The sequence below is a fragment of the Centropristis striata genome, chromosome 10 (assembly GCF_030273125.1).
Source record: "Centropristis striata isolate RG_2023a ecotype Rhode Island chromosome 10, C.striata_1.0, whole genome shotgun sequence".
NCBI classification, from domain to species: Eukaryota; Metazoa; Chordata; class Actinopteri; order Perciformes; family Serranidae; genus Centropristis; species Centropristis striata.
Genome location: NC_081526.1, coordinates 13874666 through 13889850, shown reverse-complemented (window position 1 = coordinate 13889850; position 15185 = coordinate 13874666). Strand labels below are relative to the sequence as shown.

At 36.1% G+C, this 15185-nt stretch overlaps 1 protein-coding gene across 1 annotated transcript in view; it reads left to right on the top strand.

The window, feature by feature from the left end:
* The window catches only part of nck2a (NCK adaptor protein 2a), a 43177-nt gene extending 39749 nt beyond the window's left edge, over positions 1 to 3428 (top strand). Inside the window, exon 4 of the mRNA XM_059343308.1 lies at positions 478 to 3428. Within this exon, the coding sequence (XP_059199291.1) occupies positions 478 to 672 (195 nt within the window). The 3' untranslated portion in view covers positions 673 to 3428. The remainder of the gene's footprint in view (positions 1 to 477) is intronic.
* Positions 3429 to 15185: the final 11757 nt, after the last annotated feature.

Here is a 15185-nt window from a genome sequence, read left to right as displayed (position 1 = left end):
GTTGTCAGACATTCAGCCAGTGGCAAAAACAGGCATTTTTAGTGAATGCAAAAACAGTGTAAAAAAGCCCCGTGCGGTTACACTGCTGCTCAATGCAGGGCTGCAATGCTCACTCTCAAAACCGAACCACTTTAAAAAGTAATTTAGAGTCAAAACATGAAAAAAGAAGGGGGAAAATGGTCCGCATTGAAAAATACTGAAATTCCCCTTGAAGAGACTCCTGGAGCTCTCTAAATGTAGTATTTTAAAGTGAAAATGTTTCTTTAAGTAGCTGTTTTTTTAGGTTTTGGTGTAGGAGAAATGAAGTTTTTTACTTATATCTTTGAAGCTTAAAGTCCCTCATGTTGCAGTTTGATGAGTATGTGCCCAGATCTGTACAGTGGGAATATACTGCCACCTGGTGGACTAAAGCAGCCTCTTTGTTTTCTCTCTCATGTTTCTCACCATATTAACAACTGTCTCCCTCTTTACTTCCAGCCCAGTGACTTCTCCGTGTCTCTGAAGGCGGCCGGTAAGAATAAGCACTTTAAAGTGCAGCTGTCGGAGGGAGTGTACTGTATCGGCCAGCGCAAGTTCAGCTCCATCGACGAACTAGTGGAGCACTACAAGAAAGCGCCCATCTTCACCAGCGAGCATGGAGAGAAGCTGTACCTGGTCAAAGCGCTGCTGTGATTCACACATCCTCACACCTACACTGGATCTCACACACACTCATCATACATGCTATACACACATAATACTAACTAACGCCGCCCCCTAACTGTCTTAACTCAAGCCTTAGCTCTGGACCCGCTTGCTGTGGCGTCTGTGCTACATCCGGTTTTATCTGTCGCCCTCCAGTGGCGATCAGGTGAAACTCTTTCTCCACCCGTCTCCATCCTTCACCCACGGCACAGTGCATAATAAGCCTCTGTCTCCTGGATGTGCTGACATGTGCAGTGACCACATCTGCTGCTAACAGAATGCCCGAGGCCTTGTTGGGGGTCGCGCTCTCCTCCTGATGTCATACATAATGTCCACTTACTACCACGCACATCGTAGGTTACACCATTGCTCTTAATCCACACAGGAAGTCAGACATTTAACAGTTCAAAGAGGGCGCGGAGCCTCGGAGGGACCTTACCTGTCAAATTGCTGGCCATTGTTTTATTTTGTTCATTTGTTTTAAAAAGAAATGTTTGTTCCTGAGTTTGTTTTTTAAGATAATTTAAATTCCTCCCTGGAGGTTTGATTCATTGCTCGTTCGTACGATGACTTCACAAAGTGACCAGAATCACTCTCTTGCCTTTTTCTCCTAATTTTCATCATTACTCTACATGATTTCTCTCCCTGTTTGTCTTCTGTCACTTTTTCAAATTGTTTCTGTCTCCACAGTCAATAGTAGTGATGTCATTAAAACAAATCTGGATACAATACTTCCTGTAATATTTCTAAAAGGCAGCGGGGAAGCATTACTGCAATGGGGGAGACCTCTTGATTTCCTGTAGAGTTTGAATGTTTATCAATGTAACCAAATGTGCCACCCTGTACCCATAATACTACTGGCTCCAGGTCTACACCGCACTCACCGTACTGCATTCAGTCATAGCTTGATGCTTTATATCGTGTCACATTGAACATGTTCCCGTTCTGTTCTCAGTATGTTTCTGTAGCTGCGTGAGGATACTGACTGAAGAAGAATAAAACAAATCTTTCTGGTAACATTTTCCAGTAGCTGCACTTGATCTGCTCCTACAAATGAAAACAGCTATAAGAGAGAGAACCTCTTTTAGTATATCCATGTGATTATGGAGAATTGTAAGAAAAGTGTCACTATACACAACAGAATACAAACTTTAGTGATTGACTGAGACCTCAATGATTAAATACTTAAGGGATGGCCCTGATTGTAAATTACAAATTTTCATTCATACATCAACAAATCATTTGGAAATACTAATTCAAGAACTATAAACTCACGAGGCACAGCTATGACTGTTCGCTAAGCCCCTCCCCCAAAGAGCAACCGTCCAATCACAGCTTAGCAAAAGTAACCAGGCACAACAGGTCTGTTTGAGACATTTAAGACAAGTTTATTTCCAAAACCGAAAGCTTGACTAGAAGTTTAAGGAGGCTAACAAGCTCACTACCTGCAGTCGTAACTGAGCTTCACTTCCACGGCTAAAGAGTGCTCCATTAATTAGCTCGCCAGTTAGTTAAAGCTGGTAAATTGACTGTTGCTGAACAGAAATGAGACGCTTGCTTTTGCCTGCTTTTGCCTGCTTTTCAGCTAAAATCAAGAAACTGTTGAAGACAATTTACACCAAATGAGTTGAAAAAAATAAGATCCTTAAAGTTATAAAAATAAGAATGTTTCTTAAAATAATGACTTAATATTGCAAAAATAATGACTTGTATCTAAATAATGATTTGGTATTGCAACATAGTGAGCACACTCAAACTTTGTCATTATTTTTGACATACTAACTCATTTTTTTGACGAGGCATCACACCTCAATGACTTGCCTTTCTTGAAAGAAATTACGTAGTGTTGCAACAATATGATAACTTCATTAAAAGATGGCATAAAATCTAAAAAAAATAATGACTTAATGTCTCAAAATGATTAAGTATCTCAAAAAAATAATGACTTAGTACCTGAACATAATGACTTGGTATTGCAACATAATTAGGACTTTCTAAAAATGATGACATGGTGTCAAAATGAGTATTTTAAAATGATGAAAAACTCTAAATTACCTCTCGAAATGACTTTGTATCTCTAAATAATCACTTCTTATTGCAACAAAGTGAGAACTCAAAATAATGACAATATTATTAGAAATGAATGATATCTTCATTAAAAGATGGCATATCTTAAAAATAATTACCACCCAAACATAATGATATAGTTAGTTATAGTTTTTATTTAAAGATACATTATTTCAAAGAGTTTCTCATCATGACCTGCAGGATCTTTTTTTTTTCTCATCACATTTTGGGAGATTTGCTTCCATCTGTTTCAGAAATCACTGCTCCACCTCTGCTGTAGCACCAGTGACTGAGTGGGGCGGGGCTTAACGAACAGTCAGTTTATAATAAGGTTCATCTTTTACTGTCAACAAACCAAATATACCGTCATCTGGTCTATAATGAGAAAATATCCTAGTCCTACCAAACGTTTTCCTCGTCTGTTTTCTGTTTGTTGTGCGTTTGTTTACCAATGGAAGTGTTGTTGATCACGGGGTCCTCAGCTTTTATATGATATAGGCTATCTGAATGTTATTGAGCATTGTTATTTAATTCTTGTCTCCACTGTATGTATATATTCAAAAATAAGATGAGGTGCATATATGAATCGCTAAGATCAAACTATGGTACTGTATCACCGACAACGTGATGAGAATTGAAATACTTTTGTTCAATAAATTTTTTTGAAGAATACTAAAGTGACTCGTGTTGAAGTGTGTGGTTTTCATGTTGACATGGTAATTGTTGTCAATGGTAAAAAAATATATTTAGGGCCCGAGCAGGCAACGACCTGCGAGGTCCCTATTGTATTTCGAATGTTTTTTTTTTCTTCCCAAATGATCGCATTTTTCACTGCCTGAACATACCCAAAAACTCATGAAACTTTAAATATAAGTCACACCTGGCGAAATATTTTATAATCTATTGTCATCCTGAATTTCCACCACTAGGTGGCGCTATAATAAAGGAAAGTGCGTTTTCACGCCCATTTTCGCCTAGAGTTTTTTTTCACAAATTCGCAAAATACATACTTTTTCGAAAACATACTTTTTCGAACTCCTCCTAGGCAATTTCATCGTTTTGCACCAAACTTTGCACACAACATCTATGGACCCTCGTAACAAAAAGTTATTAAAAGCATTTTGATAACCCAAAGAATAATCAAGTTATTAAATAACAACTTCCTGCAGGTGGCGCTATTATCAACACAAAACACAAAGTGTTGCATATCTCCACATTGGTGTGTCTGAATGACATGAAACTCAGGTTGCTACTTCCCCATGAGCCCCTGAGGCTCTGTGCAAAATTTTGGCCGATGACCACTAGGTGGCGCTCTTTAAATTGAAGTATTTTATATCTCCAAATCGGTTGGTCAGATTAACACCAAACTTGGTATACTTATTGTCAATGCCCTCCTGAGGATAACCCTTGAAGGTTTTTATTGATCGGCCCCTAGGTGGCGCTCTGGTGGCAGTCTAATTTAATATTTGCCCAGACCATAAGACTTAAGGCAATGAAATTAATTATCATTATCATTGTTTTTTATCTCTTTATCTATGTTATTTACTTTATTTGTACCCAGAGGTAGATTTTGTTTGCAGTATAGAGTCCTCATACACACACACAATAGAGGCACATATCACACATCATTCAACTTAAGACAGTGGGAGTTAAGAAATGGCAAGTTAAATAAAAACATTTAAAATTAAATTAAAATTTCTTAAAAGTTCTTACAGGTCCAGACTATACTTAGATATTGATGTGAACTAAAATACAAATAGCAAAAAAAAAAGAAGACATAAAAATAAAACAGCAAAATAAAATAAAACTTGTTTAGGCTGTAAAAACGTAGATAAAGGTTAAAATGTATATATACAAATAGTAAAAACATACATAAAAGCAACAATAAATAAACACCTGTGCAAAGCATAGCAGGAACAAAACTGTTTTTGTGTCTTTTTGTTCTACACCTAGGGATTGTAAACCTACGCCCAGAGGGGAGGAGCTGAAACTCTGTGTGCAATGGATGGGAACTGTCATTTAAAATTGAACCAGTAATGCGCTGTAATTGTTTTGTGTTCAAGGTCTCCACGTTGAGCTGTGGCTCACCAATCAGTCTGCTAGACCACTTTACTATTTGGTTGACAGAGTTTTTATTTTTCAATGAGAGGTTGGGGTGTGTGCGTTACAGGGGCCAGTCTATACCACCCCTATGAATTTCACTTTCATTTCAAGTGTTATAGTGTGGCCACGGTACCAAATATGAAATTCGACTGCCACATCAATAAAACCTGAAAGGGTTATCCTCAGGAGGGCATTGACAATAATTGTACCAAGTTTTGTATAATAATGCACAAACTATCCCTTTAATACTCATACAGTTTCTGAAGGAGGACTCTTAACTGATATGTATAAGTTAGAAGAGGCAGGTAGCAATGGTGGAAAGTAACTATGTACATTTACTCAAGTACTGGACTTAAAGTACAATTTTGAGGTACTTTTATGTACATTTTATGTAACTTTATACTTCTACTCCATTACATTTTACACTACATTTAGTTGACAGCTTACATTTTTATAAATTAAACCACTTATAAAATAAATAAAGAAGTTAAGAAGTAAAAAGGACAGTGGTGGAAGAAGTATTCAGATCCTTTACTTCAGTAAAAGTACTAATACCACACTGTGAAACTCTGCTCATTTAAACTACCTAATAAACTTTTAAGTGGTTTAATTTTTAAAAATGGGTAATAATTTTAAATGTATCATGTTTTTCATTTTAAATCTTGACCTGAAAAGTAACTTAAGCTGTCAACTAAATGTAGAGGAGTAAAAAGTACAATATATGCCTCAAAATGTAGTGGAGTAGAAGTATAAAGTTACATATAATGTACATAAAAGTACCTCAAAATTGTACTTTAAGTCCAGTACTTGAGTAAATGTACATAGTTACTTTCCACCATTGCTACCTGCCTCTTCTAACTTATACATATCAGTTAAGAGTCCTCCTTCAGACACTGTATGAGGATTAAAGGATAGTTTGTGCATTATTATACAAAACTTGGTACAATTATTGTCAATGCCCTCCTGAGGATAACCCTTTAAGGTTTTATTGATCGGCCCCTAGGTGGCACTGTGGTGGCAGTCTAATTTCATATTTGGTACCGTGGCCACACTATAACACTTAAGGCAATGAAATTCATAGGGGTGGTATAGACTGGCTCCTGTAACGCATACACCCCGACGGCAGCATGCCCCGACGCGTGTGTACTGCGAGGGCCCGTTCAGTACTGCTTGTTATATATTGTAATTTAAATACTATTTGATTACGTTAAAGTCGAACACTAAATGCGCCTTGTATGAAAAAAATGTATACAGCTGCAGCTTCTTTTCTCTTTAAATATCTTATTTTGCACATTTTCAGTGCAAATATAATCAATTTAGCATATTCTGCATTTACATTTGGTTAATTAAGTTACCCTGACAGAACAGTACACGCACACCCTGCAGGTGAACTGGACATTTCTGTTTCTTTTGTTTTAAGTTTTTGTTGCTGCTGTTTTTTTAAAACAAGGGTCACATGGAGGACTTTCCTGTTTAAATTAATGAGAAGCACCTACTTAAAATGATAATTTACTATCTTAACATCAACAGGAATTAAAACCTCCATTATCCATAAATAAAAATGCAAATTATGGGAACCTTGTAAAATTGATACATTTTAAAGACATAATCAAAAAAATGTTATCAGTAATCCCTGTCTAAACCTTTTCAAAGATAATTTTCTTAATTTTTTCTTAATTTTTTGTTGTTTGAACAGATTCAGATATTGCTGTACTCGCTGTTTTATGTAAACTTTTTTTAATGATTTCTAACTTTCTTGTCTTTCATAGCTCAAGAAGTCCTCTATTAACACCTTTCTCTGGAAAAGAGCAAACATCAAACAATCATAATAAAAACAATCAAAAATTCATATGAACAGCTGGAAACAATAAACAATTTGTCAAATAAACAAATTGTCATACATTATTTGCTATAGGTATGAAGGAATTCTTTAACCTTTTTTTCAATTGCAATTTAGATGTGATGATAAAAAGGTTTTTGGAGTCTGGAAATGTTTGGTTTAGATGCCTTGAAAGTGCTTGACTTTTACAATACAAACCCTATGGGTTACAATTTGAATTGCGAGCAAATTAAATGAACACAAATTGATCATTAGCCAATTAATTCAGGTTTAATTTAGGCTCAAAATGACTTGATATTGTATAATTGATACCCAGGTTGTTCAAGTACGGTGGAGTTATGATTAAGTGCTTGTATTTGTACTTTTTCTGTGTCAAATGGCTGAAAACATGAAGTTGACTTAATGTGGCCTGAAGAAGATAAAACATTAAGTTATTACACAGTAAAAATGTTGATTACTTTTCATTTAGTAGCCTGAAACTTTCTGTGAGTTCTTCTTCTGTTTTAAAATGGTAGTTTTTAGTTCAGGGGATGATCTGAGAGTTGGTTAAACCAATATACAGCCACTCTGTCAGCCATTAAAGTGCCTTCTCTGCTGTTATCTCCTCTACACTCTATCCGTCAGCTGGTGTAACCAGTGTGTCTGACATCTGAGTCACCTGAGAGAAGTGTTTGTGTCCACGTCAGTAACAATCAAACCACCATCTGCCTCCAAACACTTGGGATCGCTATGTGAGAGCATTGATTGAAACACTATTAGTATGGTGGTTCATCTTCTATATTCAGTGACTACTAATTTACAGGGGATGTCCAGCTGTCACAGGAACAATCATATAGGATAACTTATATATTTGGGCAGTTGAAAAGATATATTCAACAACAGAAAAGAAAATATTTTACCCTTGTAAAAATTGCAGAAAATTTGCAGTACCTTTACATTTCCACATGGTGGCAGTATCAGGCTGTTGTCCCCCAACAGCTTATCAGATGTTCAATATCCACATTAAGAGCATATTATGTGCTTTTGTCAGTTAAGTGATTTTTCCCCCTGTAAGTCTTCCTGCTGTTTGAGTAGAATTATTTCCAATGAGCTCAGCGAGGAAACAACCACCAAACAAAAGAAATTGTCGGCAAGGCACACGTGTTGCAAATTTATAAAACTATAATGTGATTTTAATTTGTACATTTTACAATTAAACATGTTTGGTTTATTGAATCAAAATTATGTAATTGAATTTGTGTTGTGTTTGAAATTCATAAAACTTACAAGGAAGGAAGACCACACAAAAGTCATAACTTAATGTATTTATTTATTTATTTCTCTTTGTAATTGCTGGGTCCTTTGGGTAGTTTTTCTTTTGTCTGGGGTTCTTTTATCCCTTTTTGTAGTTGTGTTGTGTCTCTTTTGTGTGTCTTTGTGGCTGTTTTAATCTCTTTGTAGTAATTGTATGTTTCTTTGTGATGACTTTGAGTCACTTCCTGGTTGGTATGTGTCTCTTTGGCCTTCACCTAACTGTCACCTCGCCCCGAGGGAAACAAACTCATCAAACTCAACCCACAGTCTCTAGACATACACTGATGTCTGAAAGACGTTCTTTTAAATGACTTTGTAATGCAATGGCGACAGAGCTGATGGGTATCTGATGTAAACCACTGCATTTTCACAGTTTGCTCTAACACACTCACACAGACACACACCAGCTGCAGGGCTCTATAAACGAGCTGATATAAATAAATTCAACAGCCTGGTTTCAAGCCTTAACATCTTCCAACGAACACTGCAATTACTGCTGATAGCAAGCTCAGCCAGTTAGAACAAAACAGATATTTGAGAATGTAACTTTAATTCACTGGAGACCTCCAGAGGCTGCAGGGTGTTATGGAGTAAAATGTGACCCTGTTAATTGGCGATTTAACGCCGAATGCATATGTTGTGGTTGTAGTTACAGCAGCTGTTGAAAGCAGTGGATAAAATAAAATACTACATTTTTTATTTTAGTTTGAGTAAATATGTGTCAGATGAGCTATTCAGTCCCTTTAAACGTAAAATGGTGAAACATAAATACAGCAATCTATGGAGTAAGACAGTTTTTGTTTTGTTTTTCATTTTATTGACAAAGAATCATGTACAAAATGTCATGGCATATTAACAACAAGTAACACCTCTCAGCAGGGCACATAATAAATAATATATTTCAAATAATACAGAGAAGAGAAAAAAATACAGAAGCTTAAATAAAATAGAGATTTAAAAAAAATTAAAAAATTAAAAATATTTTTTTTAGAAGAAAAAAAAAGGTCAATACATCATATACCAATTGAGGGTCTATGAATATTTTAAGATCATCATACGCTGCAAGTAGAGACAGTGCACGTTTGTGTTTCATTAGTTTCAAGGCACTGAGGTGATTGTCCACAAGATTCTTTTTAAAAACACAAAAAGTTGTTTTGTTTTTTTTTCATTTGGATGTGTGGATGAAGAATTTTGCCAGAATAATCAGGTTATTTACAATCAAATCACATTTGGTGTCTTTCAAAATAATACCAAACACAACATTTTCTCTTGTGAGATGAGTAAGTTGGATTTTGGTTGATAGCCGGTCCTGCAGATCCTCCCAAAAGGTCCCAGAGTGTATGTAGTGGAAAAACAAGTGATCAGTAGTTTCAATTTCAGTAACACAGAAAGCACAGTTGTTCTGATCAATATCAAATCTCAATCTTAGCAGCTCACTGGATGGATAAATATTATTCATGATTTTGAAGTGAACTTCTTTTGTTTTGGGGCTTACAGGATACGAAGATATTTGGCTCTCAACTTGTTAATGTCTGATTTAGGAAATAGTTGGATAATGGAATTTCTGTTTGATTGTATTGGGAAAATAATTTTGGTTAGGTGATTGCTAAGTTTGAACACTCTCTAGCCAGAAAGTCAAGGCCATAGAAATTAAGTGCAGGAAGATTTATCACGCCAGAGTGCGTATCTATGTTTTGGACTAGCCTTCTAACTGCTTCAGGGATTGCTTTAATTACTTTATTAAACTGGGCTTGTGTGCAGGTTAAATCATATTTTAAGCAAATATCTGTGTAAGAGAGCCAATGTTAATGGTCTTTAATTAGATGAGTTATGGACCAGATATTTTTATCCATCCAGTTGTGCAAAAAGAGAGATTTGCTATTGCTCGTGACATATCTGTTATTCCATATTGGGGTTTGATGAGGAGTAAAATTGTGTGTGAACATGAGTCTCCAACATAATAAAACCTGTTTGTGAAATGAGGACAGTTTGGTTGGCAATTTTTCAACCTGAAAATCACATTTAAGGACAAACTCCATACCACCATTTTTTTTTAAAATAAAAAAAATGGGGAGACAATACCAAATACAGTTTTTGCTCATCAGGAAAGATTTTAGCCTCTTTAATTTTAATACAGCATTTAAACACTCAAAATCAATAGCTTTCAGACCACCATCTTCATAATCTTGGACCATTTCTGACTTTTTAATGTAATGTACCTGTTTTTTCCAAATAAAATTGATGTTCAATTGGTTAATAGTTTTAATGAATTTATTAGATATGGGCATAGAGTATGCAGGGTAAATACATCGAGCTAAGGAGTCTATTTTAGTAAAGTATGTTCTACAAAAGACAGTCAGGTCCCTTTGTAACCACATGCTGAGTTTGGATTTACATTCTGTAATTTTGTCTTGTAAATTTAATGATTCACGTTTTTTTTCCCATCTTTGGTTATTTGAACACCAAGATATTTCACAGAGGATCTGATGGGAATGTTATAAGCATTTGTAAGGTTGTAGTCATGTATGGCCATTAATTCACATTCATGGCGAATAAGTGTTAAGCCTGATGCTTTAGAAAAAGTATCAAGTAGTTCAAAGATTTTGGGGCTTAGTTCTGAGTTTTTTACAAAGATGATGGTGTCATCAGCTAGTTGACTTATAATAATCTGTTCATCAAAAACATCTAGTTTGGGAACATCTGAATGTTTAATATAAATTGCAAGCATTTCTGCTGCCTTAATAAATAAGAATGGGGAAATACTGCAAACTTGTTTAACTCCTCGGTTAATGTTGAATCTAGGGGATGTGCTATGTGGGAGTGCTACTGAACTGGTTATATCATTATAAAAGGATTCTAGTTATCCTTGTTACATGTTACAAAAATTAGGGCCAAATCCATACATATGTAAGACTTTGAACAGAAATTGATGCTCTAACATTTCAAATGCTTTGTAGAAATCAAGGAATAAAATAAATCCTTCATCCTCTATCAGATGGCGATAATCTAAAAGGTCTTGCACAAGTCTTATATTATTATGTATAGATCTGTCTTTTACAAATCCTGTTTGTGTTTCACTAATTATTTGATCCAGGCCTCATTTTAATCTGTTAGTGTAAATGTATGTTAGTAATTTATAATCATAGTTTAGTAATGAAATTGGAGAATAATAATCTAATAATTTACTATCTTTTCCTGGTTTTGATATAAGTGTAATGATTCCTTGTTCCATAGTGACTGGTAGTGAAAAATGAGTTGTAGCTTCTCTAAAGACTTCAAAAAGAACATTTCTAAGCATACTCCAGAAGTGTCTGTAAAAGTTAGCTGTTAGACCGTCAGGGCCAGGAGATTTATCTAATTTTAGACACATAACAGCTTTATCTAGCTCTTCTAAGAACCTTCTCACATTCTTCTTTAAAGCCACTGTCGATTTGTGGAATAAAATCCTTAATATTATTCAGGAAGAAGTCACAATCTGTTATGGAGAAGGATGAGCGAAATAAATGTTGATAGAACATACTTATTTCTCTTGCAATAAGTTTCGGGTCTGTGCAGTCTACATCATTAATTGTAAGAGTTTTAATAGAATTCCTCTCCTGTCGTTATTTTCTCCAGTCTACAGAAATACGCAGAGTTCTTTTCCCCTTCTTCGATCCACTTAGACCTTGACCTGATAAACGCCCCTCTGGCTTTTCTTTCATATATTTTGTCGAGTTTGGATTGTAATGAAGAAAGTTTAATTTTGTAATTAATGTGCTAAACCAGCATACACTTTACTTATTTTTATTAATCAATCTTTACTGCAGATAGAACAACTCGACACACAGTGCTGAGCTGGATCTCATATTAATCTTCAGACTCAGCTTTCAGGTGATAAACACCATTTCTATGTGGCATCTACTGTTGATCTCACCCTAAAATCCACTGCCCCCCAAATTCTGTATAAAATGATGCAGAAAATAAAGGGACAAGTCTTCATTTTGCCACAAGAGGTAGCAGCTGCACCAACTAAACCAGGAAAGATCACCATCACAGTCTTTCTCAGTCGTTAAAACATTACTCTAATCAGAAATTAAATTTTCAAAAAACGCAAATTCACATTATTTAAAATATATTGCAAATGCTCAAATGATTGTGTATGATTATGCAAGTGTCATACAGTTTCTCTGTTGAATAGCCTGCAAAATGATTAAACCAGGACTCATAATCTGATCCAGCAGCTTTTATATTATTTTCTATTAGACTTTTTTTAAATAAATGTCCAGAGTTGATGACTTGCTCTCGAGTCTCAAATGTCACTAATGAAGAGAAATGTGTGAATAATTGTATTCACACGCTAAAATAACTCAGAGGTGAATCTCATGAACCTTTAACAGGCAACACGGTGTTATAATATCTGACAAAGGAAGAAAAACAAGGAAATGACCAGGGTCAAGAGCTGAGGAGGAGAAGAGGAGAAGAGGAGGAGTAACCCTGCATCTGTTTGTGATGTGGATGAGAATCTGTGGCCCGACAGACAGAAACACCAGGAGGAGTAGAAAGACTCAAACTCCTCATACAATGCTGTATGTTTCCTATAAATACATTTTATTTTACAGTGCAGCAAAAATAATTTTCTGTTTCATGTTGTGTGAACAAATTACATTACAAACAGTAAGGATGTAAATGTAAATTGAGTCTCCCACTTACAGTAGTATGTACTGTTGAAATTGATATAAGTGCAGCCTTATTTCCTACGCTCAGCTAGGGCTGGGCAATATGACCTTAAATTAGTATCACGATTTATTTAATCTCTTTATTTTAATCTCCAAATAATAATTGTTTTGTTCTTGTTTCTGCCCTCATATTTACTGTAAATATGCTCAACTATTAAAGCTGGGTTATTTTTTCTAATGAAAGAGTGCACAGCTTTGGGATTTTAAAGAAATTAATGAAATTAAAAAGACACAGATTTCAAATTCATGCATCACGTGAAATAATTTTTTTTTTTTATCATTTTAGTTTTGAAGTAGAAATCAACTTCTCTAAAACAGTAGAAAATAAATAAATTGCATTTCTTTTTGGCAAACTGGTCTCACAGAAATCCGTGAAATAGCCACGGATTTCGCTTAACTCAAAATCCGTGGAATAGCCACGGAATCGCTCAAATTTCCTTGAAACTGACACAGATTTCGCTACAATGCCAGTTAATGACAGTCATATCCCGTGGCTATTGGTTTGTTCCAAGTCACGTGACTTTCAAGGTCCCAGCGGTCAGAACAAAAAACATGGCGGACAGTTCTCTCATTTTTAGTGAAAAATCAATATTTTGACTTAGTTTCTGCATAAAAATGGATTTTGATCACATTTCTAGCGAGAAATATATGTTTTATTTTCTAAATATTCACTCAGTGAATGTACATAATCACTTTGTATGTTGGAATAGCCACGGGATATGACTATGTCATTAACTTGCATTGTAGCGAAATCCGTGTCAGTTTCACGGAAATTTGAGCGATTCCGTGGCTATTGTCCACACATCGTGAACAACACTGACAAACAGTGTTTCTCAGACACTTTGGTACATTGGTACATCCTTGGTTTTTCTCTCAAAAGTAAATATTCATGTTGATAAATATGTCTGACATCAGACAAGAAGTCCACTCACCGGCACAATGCTCAGCTGTGCTGTCAAGATATCAGTTTACAGTGTTTTCTGACCCGACCTCTAACTGCCATAATCTTGCCCATGACAATGAATTAAATTATTTTCCGTCCAATCGGCGACATGGAAGCAACATGGAGGAGAACTCAAACCCTGAGCCAACTGAGCAACTCGAGCAGCTTGTAGCCAAGAAAAATGCCATGTCCGTTGTTTGGACACATTTTGGCTTTAGGGAAGATGACACCAAAAAGCAACATGATCTCACAGAAATCCGTGAAATAGCCACGGATTTCGCTTCACTCAAAATCCGTGGCTATTTCACGGATTTCTGTGAGATCATGTTGCTTTTTTGAGTTTTGAGTTCTCCTCCATGTTGCTTCCATGTCGCCGATTGGACGGAAAATAATTTAATTAATTGTCATGGGCAAGATTATGGCAGTTAGAGGTCGGGTCAGAAAACACTGTAAACTGATATCTTGACAGCACAGCTGAGCATTGTGCCGGTGAGTGGACTTCTTGTCTGATGTCAGACATATTTATCAACATGAATATTTACTTTTGAGAGAAAAACCAAGGATGTACCAATGTACCAAAGTGTCTGAGAAACACTGTTTGTCAGTGGTGTTCATGATGTGTGGACGTGTGCTTGTGTGGCGTTTGAGCAGACAAAAGGCAAAGAGACAGCAATGCAAAGAAAAACTCAAATGACAGTCAGATTAAAACGTGAATCGAGTATGAGAGACAAATCCATAAAGCCTCATAAACACAGCGCATGGGGCAGCTGTGGCCCGGTTGGTAGAGTGGTTGCATACAGATTGGATGGTTGTCCCTGACCATGGCAGCCTACATGTCGAAGTATCCTTGGGCAAGATGCTGAAAAAGGCCCATTGATGCTGCGTTCATCGGTGTGTGAATTAATTCCCAATGGTAGCAGGTGGCACCAGTGTGCCCTGGTAGCCTCGGCCACCAGTATGAATGTGTGTGTGTGAACGGGCGAATGAGTGCAGTCTGTAGTGTAAAGCGCTTTGGATAACAGCGCTATATGTGCAATCCATTTACCATTACTGTAAACTTTGACAGTGACAAACTGACAAGATAATGGCCACTCTGTCATGCTTTGTCAATTCACTTCACTATTCACTTCAGTCCCTTTTACCATCTTATCTTACTGGACCCGTAGCTGCATGACATGCTCCTATGTACCCTTTACCCTAATGGAAATGCTTTTATGTCATCTTTCTTAATGTTTATACACGTTCTCTCAAACACAGCGGCCCCTTTTGAAGGCAGGAGATGTTCTGTACTTTTTCTGTTTTATGAAAACATCCAAACCATTAATGAATTTATCCTAATAAGTATTTCCTGAGCAGCAAATAAATAGTAAGCCTCTTATACATCACTGCACACACATATCTATACAGTAAAGCCGTTAAAAGCAGAAATATGTGAACAACTCTTTTCACTATTCAAGAAACATTTTTATAAACAGTTTCCAACAGTTCTGAAGTGGTCTGTCAACCTCCAGGCCTGAACAGTGAAGCCAATGCCAAGTGC